This window comes from Leptonotus elevatus, chromosome 20 (assembly GCF_054856555.1).
Source record: "Leptonotus elevatus isolate MCC_2025b chromosome 20, RoL_Lele_1.0, whole genome shotgun sequence".
Classification (NCBI taxonomy): Eukaryota; Metazoa; Chordata; class Actinopteri; order Syngnathiformes; family Syngnathidae; genus Leptonotus; species Leptonotus elevatus.
The window spans coordinates 7,515,485-7,539,616 of record NC_141258.1 but is presented as its reverse complement, the minus strand read 5'-3'; the positions used below and the strand labels follow the sequence as shown (position 1 = coordinate 7,539,616).

Below are 24,132 nucleotides of genomic sequence, written 5' to 3'. Positions count from 1 at the left end.
GGGGTTTTTTTTCCAGGTTCATACTGTGCCCCTTACAGTGAAGTTGAGCTGTAGAGACCTGATAGCTGCAGTGGTCCCAACGTATGGATGACAATTATCATCTGATCTGCCAAACTGGCCACATCCACCCTGGTTGACGGTGAGGTATATTTATATCAACTAATGATGCGGCACATCCTCCATATGCATAAGCCTTCACTTCCCTGCATGTTCATTCCTTTTCCTTATTTAAATAACTGTAAGTACAAGACTGCCAGTGCGGCATACATCGTATTAACGCTGGGTGACTGTCTTAGATGTGACACCAATATCTGCTTTTATCATCATTTTACTCGAGTCACCACGCAACAACTATTCTGTATGTTGTCTCAAACAATACCATCTTTTTATTACATGCTAAAAAAAAAAAATGCTGGGTTGTTTTCCTAACCCACTTGCTATTTTGTCAAATTTTGTGTACTGAAGATGAAGTAAATGACATGTACAATAATATTCTTAGCAAATGTTGGTGGCGGCTAGATGGTTCATATTGTCCCTACACATTCTTAAAACTGCTGGTTAAAAAATAACCCATTTATGGTTTAAAAAAATATATATATATAATAATACAACCCAATAAATTGGACCAACCAGCTACTTGGGTCAATTTGACCCAGCGTTCTGGGTTGTTTTGTACAATTTTTTTTTAAATTAAAATAAAATAAAAACAATTTATGCAACCCAAAATAAACTGTTGTTTTTATATAAAACAACCCAAAGTTGGTCCCATTTTTGCACAAAATTGTGGGATAATTTTGACACAGCAGTTTTAAGAGTGCAAGCAAACCCAATGTCCCTTGGTATAAATAACCCAGTATTGGCTTTGTCCCTGGGACACAGCGCTGGGTTAGCTATACCCCCAATTTGGGTTACTTTTGACCCAATAGTTTTAAAAGTATAGGTTCATGGTAACAACACAACATATTGTGCTTATCCTCACTACAACTTTGGATTGTTTTTCATCATAACAACAAATTTTTGGGCTATTTTATACAAAAAGGGTTGTTTGCTTTAATACAAAACAACCCAGAAAGCCGGGTCGAGTTGACCCAAGTAGTGGGTAAGTCAAATTTTGGGCCAAAATTTGTTTATTTTTGATCCATCAGTCTTAAGAGCGTTCGGTAGGTAGTGGTTGGCCAGTCTGCCTCACAGTAAGAAGTTCTGGATTTAAGTCTTTGAGTTTCAAGCTCACAATCGAGCCCAATGAGGTAAATGCAATGGAAAATGTTGACGGTATCACAAGCAGCCATGAATTTTGTACCTTTTTTATTTCAGAACAGAACTCTCTGGCAATATTGATCTCGTCTTACGCCTCATGCACGTAACAGCAAACATGCTGGCAAATTCCCACACAACAGATAGTGAATTCTCGACTTCCCATACTTGAATGAGCTTTGTGCGCCTGAACCCAACATTGAAGCTCCTGATCACAATCGACGTGAGAGGAAAGTCGGCAGACCTTGCTTGTCTCCTGAAAGGAATCGTAATTAATGAGATTCTTCACATTACCTGTTGACCTCCACGCATTTCAAAATCAGACTTTGCGCATGTTGTACCTTCAAGGCAATTAAAAACATATTGATTGCGTTAGCGCCATTCAAACGAGGTTGATGTCAAGTTGCGGTTGCCACGGTGATAAATTGCAGAAATGTAATTAGGGAACGCGTTGACGGAGGAGGTGCCTCTGTCACTTTCTCATGGCGTGAAGACACACAAAAGAGCGTTACAGGGGAAATGCGAGCGCTTTCCTTCAAGGTCGCGCACGCCGTGTCAGCCCAACACGTTAAGATGAATGCGTATCGCATGAGCCAACCTGCCGCAAACGATTGCATATAGAACTCTCGAAACCATTGGAAAAAAAATACAGTACACGACATGTCAACGAATCTCATCGTCATAGAAAAGTGCATGTATGTTCGTAGGCAGTTCCATTGACTTGATATGGATTGAATGGGTAACCAGGACTGGGCCAGGGTGTACTCCGCCTCGCGCCCAAAGTCAGCTGGCTGCACTCGGTGCCGCGGAGGCATAAGAAAAACACATTTCCGACGGGTGTGTTTATGACGGCCGGCTTCCTCCGCGTGGAACGTTTAATCTGTGATCCCATCGAGGGCGTGCGTGCGTGCGTGCGTGTTTATTATTTTATTATGTGCTTCAACTCCCACTGGCCACATCATTAGGCACACCTGTGCAAATTATTGCCAAGATAATAAATCAGCTCAGTTTTGACATGGGAACAACTTTTCAGTAAGGGTCCCGTTTGAAAGGGTATGATTGTTACAGAATAATTTAGATTTTTCATAAATCATGTCATTAAAAGTTGTAACATTGTATAAAAATATAAGTAATATAAATGAACAACCGCTATTTACAATATTATCAAAATGAGGGGTTGGTGGGGCGGGGTGCAATAGTCTGACTGAATGTGGGACCACTATTTGGCATTTAGGAGGTCACCCTCACTGTTAGGCATAAAATGGTTCCTCATAATGTCTATTTTCTTTTTGTTATTGTTCTTTTCATCTCATTAAAATAATTACCGGATTTTTTTTTTTTACATATACATTTAACATTTTATCATGTACAATTGGTTAATTATTTAGAAGTAAAATAATTAGAAATAACATTTAAATGAGAATGGATTACTTTATTGCTAAGATTTTTAGATTACAATTTTTTCTCTTCATATTTTACGTCAATATAATCACCTTTTGATCTATTTTTAAACTTGATATATATAGTAAAATAAACAATTTCACAAATTGATTAAATGAATATAAAAAAAATAAACTCAATTTATTAGTTTATTGGTTTACTCATTTGAATTAAAATTAATGTAAATATATGATTTTAAAATGAGAATGACTTATTATTATACACTTCAAATTGCTCGGTTGAAATAAACCCAAATTGAAAGTGAACTAAAAGGAGCCGAGCCAATGTTGGGTTAGTTATACCCAGAGCATTGGGTCAATATTCTGACCCAAAATACTCGTACTGATGCGTTCAAGCTACCAAGAAATGGGTTGCCAGGTTATGAAAAATAATCCAAATTTTGATCCCAACATTTCTAGGAAGAAGAAGCCATTTTTGTTTAGAATGTAAGTAAAATCAACTTAACACATACATGACATCAAATATTATTTGATAATTAATGTGAATCAAAATGACCTTTGCCCCTTGTGCCTCGTCTTGAATGACATGCCCCATCTTAAAATGTTCCCACCCTTGTCCACCTCGTTTACAGGTGAACTTGCCTCCTTGTGAACATCTGAGGCCTTAGTCATGACCTTGTGCCTTGAGCGTGGATACAACACACACACATGTGTGTGTGTGCGTGTGCTCCTCACTCTTTCATCCCATCAAGTGTTCATCAGCCCGTCGTTCATCAATCCCACCGCGCAGCAGATCACTCATCGACCGCGGGTGCCGCTTTCATACGATAACATCTCTCCATCTATAGACATGCTCTGCATGTAAAGCGCGCGCACACGCGCACACGCGCACACGTATGATGACGTGGAATGTGATCACAGCCACTTTCAAAGTATTCCTGCTAACACAGCAGGAGGCAGCTACACCCCCCCGCCCCACACTGTTGGTCACCACGGTGCGTACAAATGTACACACTCGTACAGTTGCCATGGCGACGGATAGGCAGCCATGCAGAATGAGTGCACAGTCCCTCGGGACGTCTCCTTTGTCCATCTTTCCATGGCTCTCCTTTAGCGATGACAAGACGTCTCCTCTGTGTCTACCCCCCCCCCGCCCCCCCAAGGCTGACTTCACCCTCCTCCTCTTCCTCACTTTATTATTTATCATAATGCACGTGCTTCTCTAATTTTGCTTTCCGGGGCCTTCAGTTTCAAACATTCGTTCCCCGACCCTTTCTCCCCTCAATTTAGCAAAACGGTGTCGCCGGGTGTCAAGATTCGAGTCCCAGTCGAGCCGGCTCATCCGGCGGACTGGAGCGTGTTGCAATAAGCCGCAGGTTGGTTGGAGACGTTTTGAGTGGCGGCTCCTTATTATGACGGAGAGGCTGCTGAGTGCTTGCTCTACAAAATTGCACACACACACACAAAAAAGCCCTCTGGTTGTGGTTGTGCTAAATATGATGCCTTCATTTCCCGTGAGTCACTCGGCATGTTTGGGCCGGACAACACCTTGCGCCATCTGGGCTCCTTCTCATGCGCACGTAAAATGGAAGACCACATGACAGTATTTTCTATATTAGTGGCAGGACATGGATTTGGTGCCTGGGCATTTAGTGGCAAAAACTTCAAACAATGCGTTTTTACAAGTCAAACTTGGCTTAGTTTGGCCAACCAATCAGAGGACGGGAAAAATGCTGATGTCATTGTGGGCCATCTCATCGGCCGTGTGAGGATAATTTGACGGAAGAAAGAAACGTTTACATATTTATAATAACATTGGCTAACTTTTTTTTTTATTGTTGTGGTAAAGCATGTTAAAATAATACATACAGTGCATATAAAAAGTCTACACACCCCTGCTCAAATCTAGATATTTGTGATATATATAACATGAGACCAAAATAGATAAGGACCAAAACCTATAATTAAAATATCTGAAGGTGAAGTAAAAATAAACAACTAACCAACACTAATGAGGTTGCGTAAGTGAGCACACCTTCTAATAAGTGGGGATATGCCACATTCAAACTCATATTAAATAGAAGTCAGCACACACGTGCCACCGTTTTAAGTGCCTCGGATTAAACCTAAATAAAGTTGAGATGTTCTAGTAGACTTTTCCTGACTTTTTTGTAGTCACGTCTTACTAATAAACCAGAATAAGAATCCGATTTATTGGGCAAGTATGTAAAAACACTCAATAAATTTGTCTTTACAGTCAAACAATCCGAGAAACTCGAAAACAAAACAAAAACAATGACCACTAGAGGGAGAGAGAACGAGAAGCCTGGGGGTCCGCTAATTAGCGCTCCGAGTTTCTTACATGGAAAAAAAGAAAACATGCGGAAGCAGGGTGGGAAAAACAAATACTGTCGCTGAAGTTACATGGGTAGATGAGATTAACAGGTTAACACATAGATGCTGAAATCTGATTAGACAAAGAAAAAAGTACCATTAACGTACCTTTTATTTAAAAAAAAAAAAAAATCCAACATTTTTGGGGGAAAATTTATGAAACAAATATTACAATTTAATCTCATGACCCATGACTGCTATATATATATATATTTTTTTTTTAAACTCCCAATTCAAGTAAAAATTTTCTGTTCTTTCTTTAGAGCAAATTATCCCGTTCTATTGGTGGATCATTTTACTCAAATGAAGTCATATATTCCTTATTTAGCCCAGTTTTACAGTGTGCATTATATGCCACCTAATGGAATATGCAGTGAGTGTATGTTGCACAAGCTTGCTACCTTTGTGATTATTTCATACAAGACCTCCCTCCGTTTTGTTGCTCAAGCAACAACAACAAAAACTGCAAAGTTGCAAAATGTTTAAATCGCTCCCCACAGTTAAAATGTTGCAAAGTTTACAGATGGGAGACGCTAATCGGGGGAAAATGTTAAGACAACATCCTCTGCTTTTAGCTCGCGCCGATGCCCTTCCACCCAGTGACTGATCACCCGCACCACATGACCCCTAATAAATAATGGTGCAACTCCACACCTCCCGTTTATTGTGTGTAAGTTTACGTGTATGCGTGTGTCAGCGACCCCCCCCACCCCACCCCCCCCCCTCCTGCATGTCCCGTGGCATGTGAAACATTTTGCGCGGCTGTTTTTACAAGCCTGGCGTTAAGCTGTCCGTCAGACGGGCAGAAAAATAAAAAAATAAAAATAAACAGGCCGTATCATCCGAACACATGCGAAGAAGCGCTCACCCGCAGACGCGGGAGACGCTCGCTTTACAGACACCGGCCTTCTCTTTTTACACATCTTCCTCTCATCCATCTTTCTCGCCATCATTCATCTTCTTTCAATCTCTCCCTAAATATCCCCCTCTGCTCAGATACTCGCCGCGTTTGTTATAAAGTGGGCAACTGCTGACCGGTCGGGTCGCGATATGGCCAACCTCAACTTGTCTTACCGCTTTAGATTTGCACTTGTACATGTGAAATACAACTTGGAATGTGGCCAGACGAGTGGGGGGTGGGGGGTGGGGTGTGGGTGTGGGGCTTGCGTCAGACGTTAGTTGCCAATTTTAGGACTTTGGGGCTCGTTCGGCTAAATCTTATGAAACAATCGACTTTGCCCTGGTTTTTGTTGAGACACTTGATGGCTTTTCGACTTGAACTACGTGACTTAATATGTCTGTTTAGGTTTGAAAACTTTTATTTTGTTGATTTTCATTTGTGTGTGTTTTTTTTTTAATGAAAGTATTTTAGTGTAGTGCGCACAAACCGAGCTAGCAATCCAGCAGTATGCTAGGATGCCTCACGAATATGCTACCTCATCAAACGTACAAATTTCGAAGATTATTTCATTTGATTGTGTTTAAAAAATAAAAAATAAAATCTGAAGGGCAGCACAACTATAACAACTGTCCATCGCAGCGGAGCTACAAAGCTAGCAAGGGCACGCTAGCTAAGTTATCGCCACAATTTAGCTCACGACATGAACTGAGCTTCATATTCGTTATGTTTAATCGAGAAGACAGTAGACGATGATGATATTTGATGTTATGTGCTACTGGTGTAAATTTGCGTCAAATTTAGTCATCGGTCACGTGGCCCTGCTGCTTGCTAATATTAACCTTCTAAGCTAGCAATATGAGGCTAACACCAACGCTCATCCACAACCAGCTAAATGTATGATATATGATGACTTGTTGTCTGGACATTTTGCTGGACTGTGAGTCAAAAGTCCTCTGTTAATTGGCTGATTGGAAGACGAGACGCCAAAAACACGTGATTAGCAATTAGTCAACTTTAAGCATCAAATGTGCAATAGGAAAATCACCAACTTGTTGTGAATGAGCAAAATTGTACGGTATGACTTGATTTATGACTCACTCGACCCACGAAATACCTTGACTCAACTTTCTTGATTTATGTTTTCACAGTAGCTCGAAACTGAAGGTTAAAACTCGAAACCGTCTTCTGAATTGCGCACGTGACTTCCTCCACCCTCTGGTGATTAGCGTTTGAGGTTAGACCGTGTTTATTACATCGGACTGAAATGATCTTTTGATATTGAATATTGCGGGCAGAGGGAAGCTGTGTTGCAACCTTAGATAACTACCGCGAGGTTGTCTCGGTGATGAGTGACTGTGATGACCTCTGAGGTTTTTCCACCCCGAGTGAGAAGGGAACCATAACGTCTCTCAAGAGAGACGTGCAAATAAAGAAATGGCGCCATCAGGGAAGGAAAAGCGCGGACCATTCCAAGATCCCAAACAGACCGGGGCTTCGAAATACATGAGATATAAACGGCTTTATTGATGGGCTCCAATAACCTTGTGAAGGCATGCGCATTGGCGGCAACACAGCTATGTGAAGTCCAATCATGCCAAGCTTCAAACAGATACGATTATGTCCGGTCCAAAAAATTAAACAGGCCAGTCAGTGTCCTTAAAGGACACACAGGAGACAATTTCATTTAAGGTTTAGAAAATGTTTGCAAATCGATAACAAAAGAAAGAGCAGAAGAACGGGAAACTACTTCACTGCAACCTGTTGCATTCCAGGCCTGTAGGGGGTGCTAATTCACAATTAGTTTTGATCCTCTGGCTCACTGCCTCACTCGCCCTAGTGCAAGCAGACTGTAACCATGAAAGATGAAAACAAAATACGGCGCTAAAATTCAACGGGCCCTCCTTGGCTTGTTAACTAAATAAATGACCCAACAAACGCTTATCAAGTTGTAAGTTGCCGCATTTTATGCTTGACAGAGGAAATAACGAATCCCCTTGTAGCATGTTCTACTTTGCATATTTCCCAGCGGTTTCCAGAATATTTCCAAGTTAATATAACCTGATTTGTACACGCTGTAGTGTCGACGCGCACGCCGTCCATCAGCGGCGTTGAGCCAGCCTTCCATAACACTCTTCAGTCCTTAATATGCGTACGAGTGTGACACTGTGGAGAGTGCGTTACCTGTGGAGGAAACACAAAAGGTGCGAGACAAAGGGAAAAGCTAAAAGGAAGAAAAGCATCACAGGGGCCTTGATGGAGGGGAAAACATCGATGGATGGGATCGAGGCAGCGAGCGCTCCGCTGGGGGAAAAGAAGGAGGCTTGAGCGTGAAGAGGGAAAAAGACTAAGTGAGATTATTTTGCAGAGGTCGAAGACAATGGGAGAAGGATTCGGTGAAAGCCACAAAGAGAAGAGGAGAAGGCCGCAAAGGAATCATTCTCTTAGATGTGCTGCACTCAGAAAGCTCTTCAGCTTCCCTTTGAGGATGGACATAAAGGATGGACTTCTATTTGTCATTAATTAGTCAGTCTAATTGACACCTTTGTACATGCTTATGCATAGAGGGCGTGCAAGATGGCGGCGGGGCAAAAATGATGCACTAAAAGTATTGGGACACCTTGGGTTTGAAAAACGGACGTTATTGAGTGATGTTATTATTGTTGTTATTATTATTAGTGCAGAAGAAGGTGTCAAATCTCTGTTGTCACAAACTATGTTCAGGATTCAGGTTGTCACTTTTCAATTCTACAGTACTGGGTTCAAAATTTGTATTGTGGGAAAGTGTGATAACCATACTGCATTGGAGCAACCAACCAACCTTGGGTAAAAGTAACCCAAGCCGCTCAAAATCCAATCATGGACCAAAATAATTAACCCAAAATTGGGTAAAAGTAAATCAATCTGCTTGAAATCCATTCTTCAACCCAATATCTTGGGCCAAAATAATTAACCCAAACTTGGATCAAAAGTAACTCTAATCTATTTAAAAATCAAATCTTCAACCCAATCCGCAAAGCCAAATTAATTAACCCAATCTTGGGTAAAAGTAACCCAGTCTGCTCAAAATCCACTCTTTGACCCAATCTGCTGGGCCAAAAATAATTAACCCAACCTTGGGTAAAAGTAACCCAATCCACTCGAAATTCAATCATGAGCCAAGATAATGAATCCAACCTTGGGTAAAAGTAAATCAATCTGCTGAAAATCTTCAACCCATTCTGCTGGGCCAAAATAATTCATCAATCTTGAGTTAAAGTAACCCAATCTGCAAAAAAATCATCCAATCTTGAACCCAATCCGCTGGGCCCAAAATAATCAACCCAACCTTGGGTAAAAGTAACCCAATCTGCTCAAAATCCAGAACTATGCACTGAGTTGGTTAGGAAAAGAGCCCATCATTTTTAGTATGTAGATTTGAAAGCACATATCGTGTGTACTTTCTCATTTCTTCTTAATTATTATTATTTTTTGTACATTTCTGTACTTTTTTTTCCTTTTACTTATAAGTAACGGACTTTAACCAGTATAGTATGCCATAGTACCTGGTTTTACCTGTTTTGAATCTGCGTCAGTAGTAGATCCATGTTGTGCGTGGTGGAAAAGGAGCATTAGCAGTGTTCTCCAGTTGCCTTGATTGAATAATTATTCAAATCCTCATAATAATCCTTTTTTTTCATCTCCCTTTAATATGCCAGTAATATGTGGGCGCATGAATGACTTGGCGAAGGGGTGGTCACCAAAACAGTGGGCGATGCACCCTTTTGTAATTGCGCCTCATTAGCCTCTGCATTCCGCTCACGCCAGACGACCCCATAGGACGAGTGCCACTCACCGCAAAGTCATCAACCAATCAGAGGGCGGCATTTGTCGCTCAAGGGTGGGGGTCGGAGGGGGGGTGGGGGGCTGCCTAATGATAACTGTAATCCCGGAGATCTCCCAGATAGCTCGTTTATTTCATTTAAAAGCCAAATTACAAAACCCGAATGCGGCGCAGGCCGCGTGATTGAGTTGACGTGTCGCGGCGTTATTAAGCAAGGACTCGGCGTGCAATTAATGCGGCATCACAGCATTCACACACACACACACACACACACACACACACACACACACACACACACACACACACACACACACACACACACACACACACAATGAATGGCATAGACACAGCAGAGCACTGCTCATTACTCCTGTGTAGGTCTGGTCTCCATGGTCGAGGAGGTGCGATGGGGGCTCCCACACACACACACACACGCACACGCACACGCACGCACACACACGCGAGGGAGCGTGCATCCGGCTTCAGCTATGTGGAAGCCTGATGATGAGGGACACCTGATTCACTGCCTTTTATCTTCGGTACAGATACACACACTCTCTCTTGGCCTGTCACACACACACACACACACAAATTCGCAAGATTGGGAATATCTTGATTAGGAGGCTTAGGTGGTCCTGGGGAAATACACTCATCTCTCGTTGCCCTCCCCCGCCCTCCCCCCGTTCTCGTCTCTCTGACATGTTGTTATCTCCAGGGTCCAAATGTTTGGAGATATCTTCACACACACCTGATGGCAAACAACCTCAGTTGTCTCCTCCCTCGCATGTCCTTTCTTCTCACAGCCTTGACCGGACCCACGACCTGTTTACAAAAAGCAGAAGCCCCCCCACCCACCCCGACATGCTGTTTAGTCCCCTGTTAGTCAAAAAGCAGAAACGGGGTGGAAAGTAGATGCCTTCTTCCTCAAATCCCTTTTCTGGAAAATTGGATTTCGTACCATTTGAGTAAGCACATTTGCATTTTGTAAAGATAATGAATATTTCCGCCATTTTCTCCCTTCCTTGTTGCTGCTTATATTTATTCACGGCACCTATGTGGGATAATTAAATTAATCTCTTTAAGCTCAATCAAAGGCATCAATAAGAAGCGGCGCGAGATGCAACGTCCTGCTGAGAAAAGTGACAAGCAGCCTCATAATGACGAAGTGTATGTTTGCGCAACGGCTGAATGATAAACGGCCGGGGGAGGAGCCCGAGTCGGCTTTTTTACAAGGCCGCAATGTGTGCAAAAGGGGACGGAGGCGAAGGTGGGCTGTTTTATTGACAATGTAGATTATAATTTCAAATCTTAAATATCCAAAGCCCCAACCTATGCATTTGGAATGACAATGCGGGCAGCTCTTTGTGCGACGTTCCGTTCCGTTCGTCCGCCTCAGGTGGGGGAGGAGACGGTGACAATAGATTTGAACAAAAGGCCTCCTATAGCTCATATTTTTTAATCAGTTTCACTTGTGACTAAATAGGAGGTTCACTACACATGGATGGTTTTTGAAGCGGCTAAGAAGAAAGCGACGCCTCCCTAAACACTCCGTCAAAGAAGCAAAAGTACAGAAAGCAGTTGCAGCATTCATTACGTATCCTTGAGGCACTTTGTCCTTAAAAGTAAGACAATTCGTCGTGCTCGAACAAACTGTGTCTTACTGTTGAGGACAAACGAACGCATGCTAGACTTTGAGCTGGATATCAAATGTTTTTATTTGTTAGCTGGCTAATGAGCTTACAGTATATTAAACTATTAAAGCAATCAGTCGAGGCAGTCTGTCAATGCTTTTGTCGTTATACTGTCACTCGCTCGCCTAGGTTAGCTTAGCGCTAACTAGCTGGTACGACAGAGCCACTGATCTGTATATATTACTGGATAGCCCATACACGCTCGTTCCTGCAAGCCGTTGAAGCCACAGGGCGGCCATCTTACTCCTCCCATCTCGCGAGCAGACTGCTGGCATTTGACGCCATCGTAGCTCGAAGGGGGTTTGCAAAGGGAGAGAGGAAACCCCTACAGGTTAGCTTAGCGCTAGCTAGCCAGTACAACAGAACACAGATGGATTTCAAGTTTTACCAAAAGCAGAAGAAACAGAGAAACAAAGAAGTGAGGGGTCCTGGAAGTTAAAGTAAGTTATTTTAAACTAAAAAGGAAAACATGGGTCAATGCGGCTGTGTTAGCACGTTGCATGCAGACTTGGTACACTTCGATATGTTTTCAAAAAAAGTGAATATGAGGCTTGGTAAAGTGCTTTAGACAACATCTTGTGTCAGTAAAGCGCTATGTAACTGCAGTCCATTTAACATAAATGTATGATCAAATTGGAATTGACTTCTTTTTTTTTGGACCGTGACGTTTTTCGGCAAAAGTGCAAAATAGTAGCAACCCATTCAAGTGGATTTGGGACCCGTTGGTTGAACGGCATCAAATGTGTTAAATGGCTTAAACCTCACTGAATTAACCCTACAATGCCAAACGTGTCATATTAAATACAAGACATTTTGAGTATAATATTTTTTTTCCCCATTAAAGCCCTGACGTATATGATCTGACACATGCATTGGAAGGATAATCCATTAGAGGGCAGTACCAACCAACTGATGGATTTCCAGTGACCTTGCAACATCACCCCAAATGAGAAAGGAGAGACAACTATACTTATTAATGGTGGCAAATGTTCTCAATGATTTTTTTGAAATACTGATATGTTTGATATGTCTGTTTATTATTATAAAGTTGACAGTTGTAAATGTACAAATTTAAAGCAGATGTATCAAATATGACACAAATCAAAAGTCCCTATGTGGAATTTTTTTTAAATTATTATTATTTTTGTTCTAAAAGACCAATAAATACTCTATTTACAAATAATCAACATTTTCTGTCATATATTTCATGGTTTAGCTTTATAGGGTTAATTGTCTTGCTCGTGAGGACAAAAGAGCCAACCAGTACATTGACTTCAAGACGGTTATCAAGAATTTCAAATAAATGCTTTCCATACAACCGTAGGGAGAAAAAAAAAAAAGACTCTGCCTTGAATATACAGTCAGCACGATGAGGGCGGTTGTGTCAAAGTACATCGAAACAGTAGCTTGTCGCCTCCTGAAATGACTTCTAATTGTGGTTTTCTATTACAGGAGTTTGCGGGCTGTTTTGACCACAGTACGACCCGCGTCTGACTTATTTTCAGGGCTTTTTCCAGATGAGAGGGGGAAAAAGGGTAGCTTGGGTACTTTTCGGTCTGGATGGAACACACATTTAATTTTGCATCAGCTTCAAATCGTTGTCCTCAAAGTCCCTTTCCACATTTGTTACAACAGCAAATGAATTGACAGATGCGTGGAAATGATTACAAAATGCATAATTGACCTTGGACCCCGAGTTTGACACCAACATGATTACAGCTATGAGCCATCTTGATCATTCCGCTGAAATTCCTGCAGTGGACCAGTGGAAACGAGATGGACGGACGTGAGCACACGCACGCGCACGCGCACCCTCTTTATCGCTCTCATCCGCACGCACGCCTCTGATTTGCTTGACTGGGCTCTGTTCAGCACGTAATGACTTGGACTATGCGCTTTTTTATTTTTCTTTCGTCCCCGAATGTTGACTCATGCTCAGCTGCCTGGCGCAAGAGTGTGCTAACAAAATTCTTCTTCTTATATTCACAATAACTGTTGATGAGGTGTGATCAGTGACTGTAACCAAGAACTATAGCGGACGTGTTTCAAAACGAGCCGGAGGAGGAGATGTTCAATTTCTCAACTGACTGGCCGTTGACAGCCTGCGCTGCTTGTGCAAATAAAACAAATGCAAGCGTGCGGTATGTGCAGGTCTCGCACACGCACGCACGCGGTCATACCGGAATTTAAGTTACTGATTAGAATGTAGCGTGAAGACACGTAAACCTCATCCTCCATTGTTGTTTAGCTAAACAAAACAAAAAAGGCATTTCATCAGTGTCATTCTCGCACAAAAACAATAGTATGAATGAATACACAGGTATCGCGTGCGTGTGTGTGCGTGTGTGTTTGAGACCCGTGTGGTCCCAAGTAATTGAAAACAGGACTGTATAATGTGCAAAAATGACAGCTTTGAAAGAGTCTGTGAAGTCAAACATTAAAACAATTAAGTACGTGAGCATCGGAGTATGTCACTGTCCTCTGTAAAAATGACAGTAGTCTGTGAGCCGGCAAGGCCTTCAAATTTACATTTACGATCTAAATTCTAATATTTCTTCCATGAATTTCTATGAATTTATTCCCAACTGTCTGTTCTCTTTGATTTTTAGGTTTTTAACTTGGCTGCACTGCCTCCAGTACACGCAACTAAAGGTAAGACATTTTTTTTGTCCAATCAGATTTCAGCATCTGTGTTGCCATGGCAATCATTTCAATGTTTTATGTTTTTGTCATGTTGTTACGTAAATATTGATTTTGAGCTGTTCCAGATGATGTACAGTGAATATAAAAAGTCTACACACCCCTTTTCAGGTGCCAGGTTTTTACGATATAAATATAAAAATAACAACAAGATAAATCATATCAAACTTTTGCCACCTATTAACGTGACCTTTAACCTTCTAGCCACAATAGGAAAAAAAAAATTCAATATCATGCAAGAAGATGATAAGTTTGGCTTCCGCTTTTAGCAGAACAAAATGAACCAAATTCCTTCAAGTTCTTTTTCTGGTGCTATAAATCAAAGTTACTACCTATTGTATGTAAAAAAATAAAAATAAAAAGCATAGTATATTTAAGGCCAGATAAGGAAATAAGCAAATCTTGCATGTGAGAAAATGTGATCAAGGTTGAACTGGCTCTCATTTAACATGAGTTTGAATGTGGTTAATTCTGAAAACAGCCACATCCCCGGTTAGAAGAGGGTGTGTATACTTATGCAACCCTATTATTTCAGTTTTTATTTTTGTCAAAAAGTGGTCTCTTTTTTTTGTATCACAAAACCTGGCATTTGAATAGGGGTGTGTAGACTTTTAATAGACACTGTTCACGACATGCGTGTGGCATTAAGAGGCCTATTAAGTCTTGTTGTTTTTTTCCCCCCCGTTTGTCTTCCTCGGGTCTCCTTTTATTCCATCTTAAGGCGCTAATTAGCAAACCGCCAGGCTTCCTATTCCGTCTCCCTCTCTTGGTCGTTTTGGTGTTTACCGAATGGGCTGTTACGGTGAAGACAAATTCCTTGTGTGTCTTTACATACTTGGCCAATAAATCTGATTCTAATTATGAAGTCCTGGCAAATCCCCATTGAAGGCCCAGGAACCAAATGCAAACCAAATATTGCAAGAGTCAACAAAAATGTCTTCTTTTTTTTATCCATCTTACAGAAACCAGCCATCCAAGCAAACGCGTGATAAATCGTCTCATTTGCATAGCCATGATGTGGCTGTTTAAGACGTTGATTCGCACCCGCCTCCCGTTGACGTGGTGATGACCCGCCTTTGATTTATCTCGTGGCCTGCACTCAGATGCTGTTTTGCTAACAGGATTGAAGCCATTTCTAACTATGTTTTATTACTGGACTAAGACACCTTAAGATGATCACGCACACGCTTTTGGAGGCGCTAATTCAATCAGCTGACAGGAAAACACACCAAACCAACATCCATTATGGACTACCAGCTAATTGGTAATGGTAGGTGGGGTGTCCGTCAGGGGGCAGGAAAGGGAGTGGGCGAAGGATGGCGGAGGGGGATAAGTTACCACATTTGTGACTGCGCAGATCAATTAGTATCAGGTCAGACAGAGGCACAACATAATAGCTAGCTAGCTAGCTAGCTAGAGAGAGAGAGAGAGGGAGAGAGAGAGAAAACAGAAAACAGTGGCAGTTTCTGGTATGTGCGATATGTGCGGCCGCACAGGGCAACGTTTCATTAATCTTTCAATAAGGAATTTGCGCCCCCTTGTGGTGACACAAGGATTTTGTCAATAAACACTGAAGCGAAAAATTTTTGATGTCAAGAAAGTAGGAAGTCTTTATTTGAGCTGGTTGTTGGTTAAAAAATTTTTTATTTTTTGAAAGGACTAGGAATGTCGTATTATTAGCACCGCTGAGTCGTAAAAGGACAAAGGTTAATAGAATGAACGAAAATTAATGAAATAATTCAAATTACAATTGGGGGGAAAAAAACAACTACTTGATATTTATAAAACTAAGATAATAGTGAAAATATTTTTTTTTCATCTTTGTCAATAAATATCATAGATGAGCTTTAGGGTTTATTCTAAATGTATTCATTGTGGTCTGTGCAGAAGAAGGAAGGTCAAACAGTCTTGCACTTGACAAACATCATATATAAAAAAAATATAAAAAATATATAACTAATACAAAAACTAAATAAAAACTATACTAAAACGAAGCTTTTTCGAACAATCAAAACTGACAAACTAGCTCTATAACTGATTAAAACTAACTGAATGTAAAAACCAATAGTCAAAGCAAAATAGGGGGGGGGGGCGGTCTGTCATAGGGTGCTATTCTAGCTAGAACCACCACTGCTTGCAAAGTAAATAAAGATACTCCAACCTGGCAAAAAGAAATAAATAATTTAATCGTGCGATGTTAACATGAGTTTCGCTGCCGAGCACAATTCAATAGGCTTGTTAATCACATCTAACGCCTTTTTTGTTGCACGGCGCCTGTCAAACTCTGCTTTGATATCTTTCCGAAGTTATTCCTCGAAACGACAAAACCTTTCGGGACTCTATCCAGCCCCCTCGTGAGCAGCGCTTAACTGTAAAGCCACCAGGCAAAGACGACATCTCAACCTCTGGTGGCATCAAACTGGAGGTGACATTTAATAATTCCTCGCGGTCCCTCCCTCCCTCCCTCCCTCCTTCATCACCCGACTCTCCATTAGAATTAAAGATAAATCTTCTCCCATACACAAAAGAAATAGAGAGGGAGAGGCAGGCAGGTGATGAATGAGCGTCATTCATGCAAAGACAAGATCTTCTTCGGATTCCTGGCCCCCGCTTTGTTTATTTACTCCCTCCTTGCAACCACCGTTGCGCCACATCAGCAACGCCGTGATGCTGGATGAATGGCCGGAAATGCAGGCAGACCGTCAGACGGATGAAGTTACAGTCAGGGTGGGGGGGGGGATGAATAATATTGTTTGATGAAAGGGGGGGAGGATTTACAGTGCGGGAAGAGAAAAAAAGCATGGAGAATGGAGAATAGACACAGAAGATGAAGCAGGCAGATTTAAAGACTCGGAATAATACAATATAATAATATACCGTTATTAAAGCCATTATCTATTCATCCGTTTTCTATAGTGCTTGTCATTAGAAGAGGAGGTGGAGTTGGAGTCTATCCCTGCTGAATCTGCGAGACGGGCAGTGGCGTGCAAAGGCGGGGTCGGGGCTTGAATAAATAATTGCAAATATTTATTTTTTTACATTTATTTAAAAAAGTAATAATTAAATACAATTTCTAAATTAGCTCATTCACTGCCATTGACGGCTATAGACGTCAAAAATTCATTTGAACTATTTCTATTAGTTTAACATTTTTTCCCAATTTTGTTAACAAAAGTATGAAAACAGATTTTTTTGTATTAGAACAGATATAAAATTTGTGATTAATCGTGAGTTAACTCGTGAAGTCATGCGATTAATTACGTTTAAAAATTGTAATCGCCCAATGCCCCTAATTTTTATTAATCTTTTTTTTATAAATGTTTAAATCGTAATTAATCGCATGACTTCACTAGTTAACTCAAGAATAATCACAAATTTTATATCTGTTGTAAATGTACAAAAAAAACATATTCTAAAAATGATAGGTTTTCATACTCTTGTAAACAAAAATGAAAAAAACATGTTAAACTCATTAAAATAGCTCAAATGAATTTTTGACGTCTATAGCTGTCAATGGCAGTGAATGAGTTCATTAATACCAAAAACAATTTATTATTTATTTTTAATCTATCAGCCCTATATAGGATCACAGTGGTCTCTCAATCAAAAATTGAGGGTTGCAAAAAAGTTTTAAAATGTATTGTTCTTTGCATGCTGCGAGAATTGGCAGCAGAATTTGCAGCTCATCGAACGTAGACATGCTTATCATCTCGCCAACATGTTCGGAAATGAAATATAAACCACTTAATTCTGCTTAGGAAAAAAAATGCTTTATTTTTTTTTTATAAAGATAAAATCACACTTTACTGCTCTTCATTAGACGAAAATATGACTGATATCCATCGGAATATTCATCATCCTCATTACGTGTCATGTGTTCTCAAGCACTCACCAGAGAAAACCATCTTCCCAATTTGAGAATTATCAGATGAAAACATGCCTCTTGAATTGCTCGCACAACATCGTGCGGAATACGGAGGCGCAGGTTCCCTCCGTATTGTTGCCGTGTCATGAACGTGACCTCATGACATTGCAAGCAGTGTGGGTTCTGTTTTCACCTTTGAAAGAAACATGAAGACGTCTCATTGGATCAGCTTTCTTCTTCCCCTCGGTCTGGCACCAGCATGTTGCGCGTGCGTGTTGGACTTTGTGATGGTGAAAACCTGAATGCGGATCTTGAATAGCCGCCGTGTTTGTGTTGACTGACACGGAGGTCACAAAAGGGGTTTGCAAGCTTGATTAAATTCTTGGTTCATGTTTAACTCACAACTTGTGTTGCGGTATTTAGCACCTCAGTCGTGAGCTTTGCCTTAAAAGCACTCACGCTCTCCTCCGCACGTCAATCTATGAAAGAAACGTGTAGCTTTGATGAATGAGTTACCGTGTATTAGGACATTGCATTGGATGAAATATGACCATGTATAGTAAGGCTTTTATTATATATATAGAAAACATGTATATTAAGGCTTTTCTTTTCTATCAAAAATGACCATGTATAGTAAGGATTTTTTTTAATGTTAAAAAAAATGACCATAGGCTTTTATTTTTACCATTTTATTTTGTGTGTTGTAATGTTGTATTTTATTTTAATTTTAAAAAATATAAAATTTTATACAGATAAAAGCCTAACATGATACATATACATAATAAAATTATATATATAAATAGATATAAAAAATGGCCATGTACAGTAAGGGGTTTTTTTTAATCAAAAAATTTCCATGTTATGGCTTTTTTTCTTCTTATGTAAACCCTTATGTATAGTAAGGGTTTAAAAAAACCCAATAATAATTTAATAAAAAAATGACCATGTATAGTAAGACTTTTTTAAAAAACAATAATAATTTAATCAAAAAACAGACAATGTTTAGTTAGGTTTTTTAAAAAAAAGTATTTTTTTAAATGACCATATAGTAAGGCTTTTATTTAAAAAAACTAAAAAAAACATTTATAGTAAGGCTTTTATTATGTTAAAAAATGACCATGTATAGTAAGAATTTGTATTTATTTATTTTTTCAAAAAATTACCATGTATAGTAAGACTTTTTTTGTTATTAGTTTTTTTTTATATAAAAAAATGACCACGTATAATAAGGCTTTTTTTTTTTATTAAAAAATGACCGTGTTATAGTAAGCCTTTTTTTAATGCTTTTTTTTTTTTATATCCAAAAATAACCATGTATACTAAAGCTTTTATTATGTATAGTTAGGCTTTATTTTTAATGAAAAAAATGACCATGTATAGTAAGGCTTTTTTTTTTTAATTAAAAAAAAGTCCATATTATGGCTTCTTCTATTTTTTTCAAAAAATTACCAATAGTAAGGCTTTTTTAAAATGTATTAATATTTTTTTTAATCAAAAAAAGACCATGTATAGTAAGGCTTTTTTTTTGTTAATCAAAAAATTACCATGTATAATAAGGCTTTAAAAAAAAGGCCATTTATAGTAAGCCTTTTATTATGTTTAAAAAAAACAGACTATGTATAGTTAGGCCTTATTTTTAATGAAAAAAATGACCATGTATAGTAGGCTTTTTTTTTTAATCAAAAAATGACCATGTATAGTAAGGCTTTTTTTTTTTTTTATCAAAAAATGACCATATATAGTAATGTTTTTTTTAAATGTATTATTATTTGTTAATCAAATAATATCATATTATGGCTTATTTTTTTCTTCAAAAAATGACCAATGACCACATAGTAAGCCTTTTTTTTATGTTTTTTTTTTAATATATATAAATGACCATGTATAGTAAGCCTTTTTTTTTATTATTTTTTTTAATACAAAAATGACCATATATAGTAATGTTTTTTTTTAATAAAAAAAATACCATATTATGGCTTCTTTTTTTTTATGCCAATGGCTTTTTAAAAATTTATTATTATTATTTAATTTGAAAAATGACCATGTATAGCAAGGCTTTTTTTCTTTTTTTTAATGATCATGTAAAAAAAAAATAATAATTTTATTACCATGTATAGTATCAAAAATGACCATGGTAAGGCTTTTTTTTACATTTTTTTTAATTTATTTATAACCATGTATACTAAGGCTTTTATTATGTTTAAAAAACAAACAGACTATGTATAGTTAGGCTTTATTTTTAATGAAAAAATTACCATGTATAGTTAGGCTTTTTATTTTATTTTTTTTAATGACCATTAAAGGCTTTTTTTTTTATAAAAAAAAATGACCATGCATAGTAAGGCTTTGTTTTTTTTTATCAAAAAATGACCATGTATAGTGAGGCTTTTTTTTTTTAATAAAAAAATGACCATGTATTGTAAGGCTTAAAAAAAAAAAAAAAAAATGACCATGTATATAGTAAGCCTTTTTTTTATGATTTTTTTTTTTATATCAAAAAATGACCATGTATTGCAAGGCTCTTTTTTTTATATAAAAAAAATTACAATGTAGAGTAAGGCTTTTTTTTAAATAAAAAAATGACCAGCAAGGCTTTTTTTTTTTTAATGATCATGTAAAAAAAAAAAAGTTTTATTACCATGTATAGTATCAAAAAATGACCATGGTAAGGCTTTTTTTAATGTTTATTTTTATTTTTATAACCATGTATACTAAGGCTTTTATTATGTTTTAAAAAAACAGACTATGCATAGACCTTTTTTTTTTTTAAATAAAAAAATGACCATGTATAGTGAGGCTTTTTTTTTAATAAAAAAATTACCATGTATGGTAAGGCTTTTATTATGTAAAAAATAATAATAATTACCATATTATGTCTTCTTTTTTTTTTCCAAAAATGACCAATGACCATACTGTAAGGCTTTTCTTAAATGTATTATTGTTTTTTAATTTAAAAAAAGACCATGTATACTAAGGCTTTTATTATGATAAAAAAAAACAGACTATGTATAGTTAGGCTTTTTTTTTCATGAAAAAATGACCATGTATACTAAGGGTTTTATTATGATGAAAAAAAACAGACTATGTACAGTAAGGCTTTTTTCTTTTCTTTTTTATCAAAAAATGACCATGCATACTAAGGCTTTTTTTTTTTGTTTAACTCAAAAAATGACTATGTATACTAAGGCTTTTTTTTAATATAAAAAAATGACCATGTATAGTAAGGCTTTTCTTTTTAAATAAAAAACATACCATGTATAGTAAGGCTTTAAAAAAAAAACAATCAAAAAATTACCATGTATACTAAGGCTTTTATTATAATAAAAAAAACTGACTATGTATAGTTAGGTTTTTTTTTTCATGAAAAAATGACCATGACTAAAAAAGCCTAACTATACATAGTCTGTTTTTTTTAACATAATAAAAGCCTTAGTATACATGGTCATTTTTAAACATAAAAAAAAAAAAAAAAGCCTTCCATGGAGTGCAAAATAGTAGCGCAAAACTAAGCTAGCATTAGCACTGTAGCCAAGTCAACGTTAGCAACAGCTGCTATGTTGGTAGCATGACTTCCAGGATAAGTCGTATAGAAAATGGATGTATATATATTATTAGCATTTTTTTTTAATTATTAGTCCCTCAATGTTGGCTGAAGATCATTTAATTTCACTTTTGTCACACAAATTCTTTCCTTTTCCAGAATCAACCGAAGGTGCGTAGTTAACAGATAAATGAATGCATCAACGCCATGTTACTAATGTCATCAGTCACTCTTCAGACCGCAACCAATGTCAGGAGGCTGGAAGAATATTGAGACACGTTGATGTTGTTTGTGTCTCACTTGTGAGTTTCTCTCAGGTCGTCGCGATAGCTTACCGCATACTCGGCAGATTCTATGCGCTTGAATGAACAAAACATCCTTTCAAGGGCGAAAATAAACTTGGGAGCTGTTTTGGCTTGTGGTTGACGTGTGCAAAAGAATAGACCGGAAAGAAAAAAAAAAACCTGCAACGAGCTCACAAGTTGGTTAGACTATAGGCATGATCGTGATATGTAGGGTTCACATTCACTTATATGGACACACACACGCACACACATTGCATTGAGAACCTATGGAGCCCGGGGCCTTGGGGGAGTAATGGTTAGCAACCTGAAAAATGCTCTCATCACAAAGGCCTCTGACACTAATAAATGAAATAGTTGAGGCAAAGGCATTAATCCATGCTGGTGCTTCTTTGTGTGTATGTGTGTGTGTGTGTGTGTGTGTGTGTGTATATATACGGTGTATATATGTATATGTGTGTGTTGTTGTTCGTCCTCATCCATCTATAGAGACTCTTCAGACAGGTTCATACCTTTTTCAAGGTCAAATTCGAGCACATTTCAAGATCCCTTCTTTTTTTTTTTTTTACAGCGGTGATAAACTAACCATTTGTGCATTTATATAACTTTCTCATAATAATTGTTACAACACGTTAAAACATGCGTTCAATAAATATAATTGTTTCATAATAGAAATTAAAATAAAAACACACAATTCGTGTATTGTTTTTCATTTGGTTTGCATGTGAGTCAGGATTACCTTCACAAAAAAAAAAATACTGCTGCCATTGACGGATATAAACGTCAAAAAATCATTTTAACTATTATATTCCATTTTTCCCCACTTTTGTTAACAAGAGTATGAAAACTAAAAATTGTAATCGCCCGACGCCCCTCATTTTAAACAATCATCTAGTCAAATTTTTAATCGTAATTAATCGCATGACTTCACTAGTTAACTCACAATTAATCACAATTGTTATATCTGTGCTAAATGTACTATAAAAAGTCTAGGTTTTCATACCCTTGTTAACAAAAGTAGAAACAAAATGTTAAACTAATAGAAATAGTTCAAATGATTTTTTTGACGTTTAGAACCGTCAATGGCAGTAAATGAGTTAAAGAAATGGACAACTTTCAATGACCCGTCACCGGTTCTTGCTTTGCACACTTTTTGTCTGCTCTTTGCTTCCCAGGATGCATTGCGTAACCCAATTTTTTTTTGTTTTTACCTGCTTCGTCTCTCTCCGTCCAAACAGTGCATATTTGGGCCTGTCTACGGGGGAGATGGGTCATTATTAACCTCGCCCCGAGCTTCAAGCAGCATCGAGGAGATGCGTTCCCAAAGAGGTGCAGGAGAATGTTTTGCAAGCGCTCTGCATGAAAACAGCGAGCAAGCTTTAGGTGCGTGAGCATTTTTCAGCCAGCCAAAGTGCATTTTACCATGATGGATAACGAGAGACCCCCATTCTTAATGCACACTCACACAAGGCAGACCCCCATGAGAAATGAAGGAGAGACGAGGGGAAGGGGGGGAGGGGGGGTCGAGGGGAGAGTCCCTCTTCCTCCTGAACTCATTAACCGTTGTCCTCTTCGCCCTCCCTCCCCGCACTCCCACAATAGCAAGCAGCGGCGTGCATCAATAACGCCGGTGACAGCGCGAGGGGGACGGGTCAAGACAAGCAGCCGGCAATCTCCCTGGCAACCGGCGCTATGGCCGCCGTCGCCGCCACGACAATCGGCCAGGATACGCAGGGGGTACCCTGCGTGGGACGTCACGCGGCGAGGGCCGCCGCGTCCCGCTGATGCCGGATCAGAAGGCAGGTAAAATCGGTGGCGCGCACCTGCTGAGCGATGTTACCGCCGAATGGGCGTCGAAGCGAGAACGCGACATTCATACATGTTTTTGTTTCATAAATAAATACTTACACCGCCATTCAAAAGTTTGTGGCCACTTAGTAAAATGATAACAGTTACATTAGCGTTTTGATACATTTTAGCGACAATTCAGTGGACTTGGTGCTGCTCTGGTGTGCGAGCCTTGGCCACACGGGGGCAGTATACACAGATACAGATATACTGCACATGAAGAAGATGGACTCAATCTCTAATTAATATGTACAAAGCTGAATACAATTAGAAATGTCCCTTTTTGGCAGTTTTTTTCAGTTTTTAAGTGATGAAAAAAAAATGTGTTTAAAAAAATAAGGGTATATTTATGTGACCCCCCCCCAAACCTTTGAATGGTGGCTTACTTTTTATTTTTTTCATTTTCATTTTTTAGT

At 38.6% G+C, this 24,132-nt stretch overlaps 1 protein-coding gene across 8 annotated transcripts in view; it reads left to right on the top strand.

Annotated features, from left to right (window-relative positions):
* The window catches only part of fscn2b (fascin actin-bundling protein 2b, retinal), a 47,759-nt gene that overhangs the window by 2,974 nt on the left and 20,653 nt on the right, over positions 1 to 24,132 (top strand). For 6 of the 8 annotated variants that reach the window (XM_086064679.1, XM_086064671.1, XM_086064673.1 and 3 more), the window contains 4 exons: positions 17 to 139; positions 14,070 to 14,112; positions 23,107 to 23,251; positions 23,471 to 23,667. In XM_086064679.1, coding sequence (XP_085920805.1) covers positions 23,653 to 23,667 — 15 coding nt within the window. In that variant the 5' untranslated portion in view covers positions 17 to 139; positions 14,070 to 14,112; positions 23,107 to 23,251; positions 23,471 to 23,652. Of the gene's footprint in view, positions 1 to 16; positions 140 to 14,069; positions 14,113 to 23,106; positions 23,252 to 23,470; positions 23,672 to 24,132 lie in introns of all 8 variants that reach the window. The other 2 variants (XM_086064677.1, XM_086064676.1) reach the window with 2 other exon arrangements.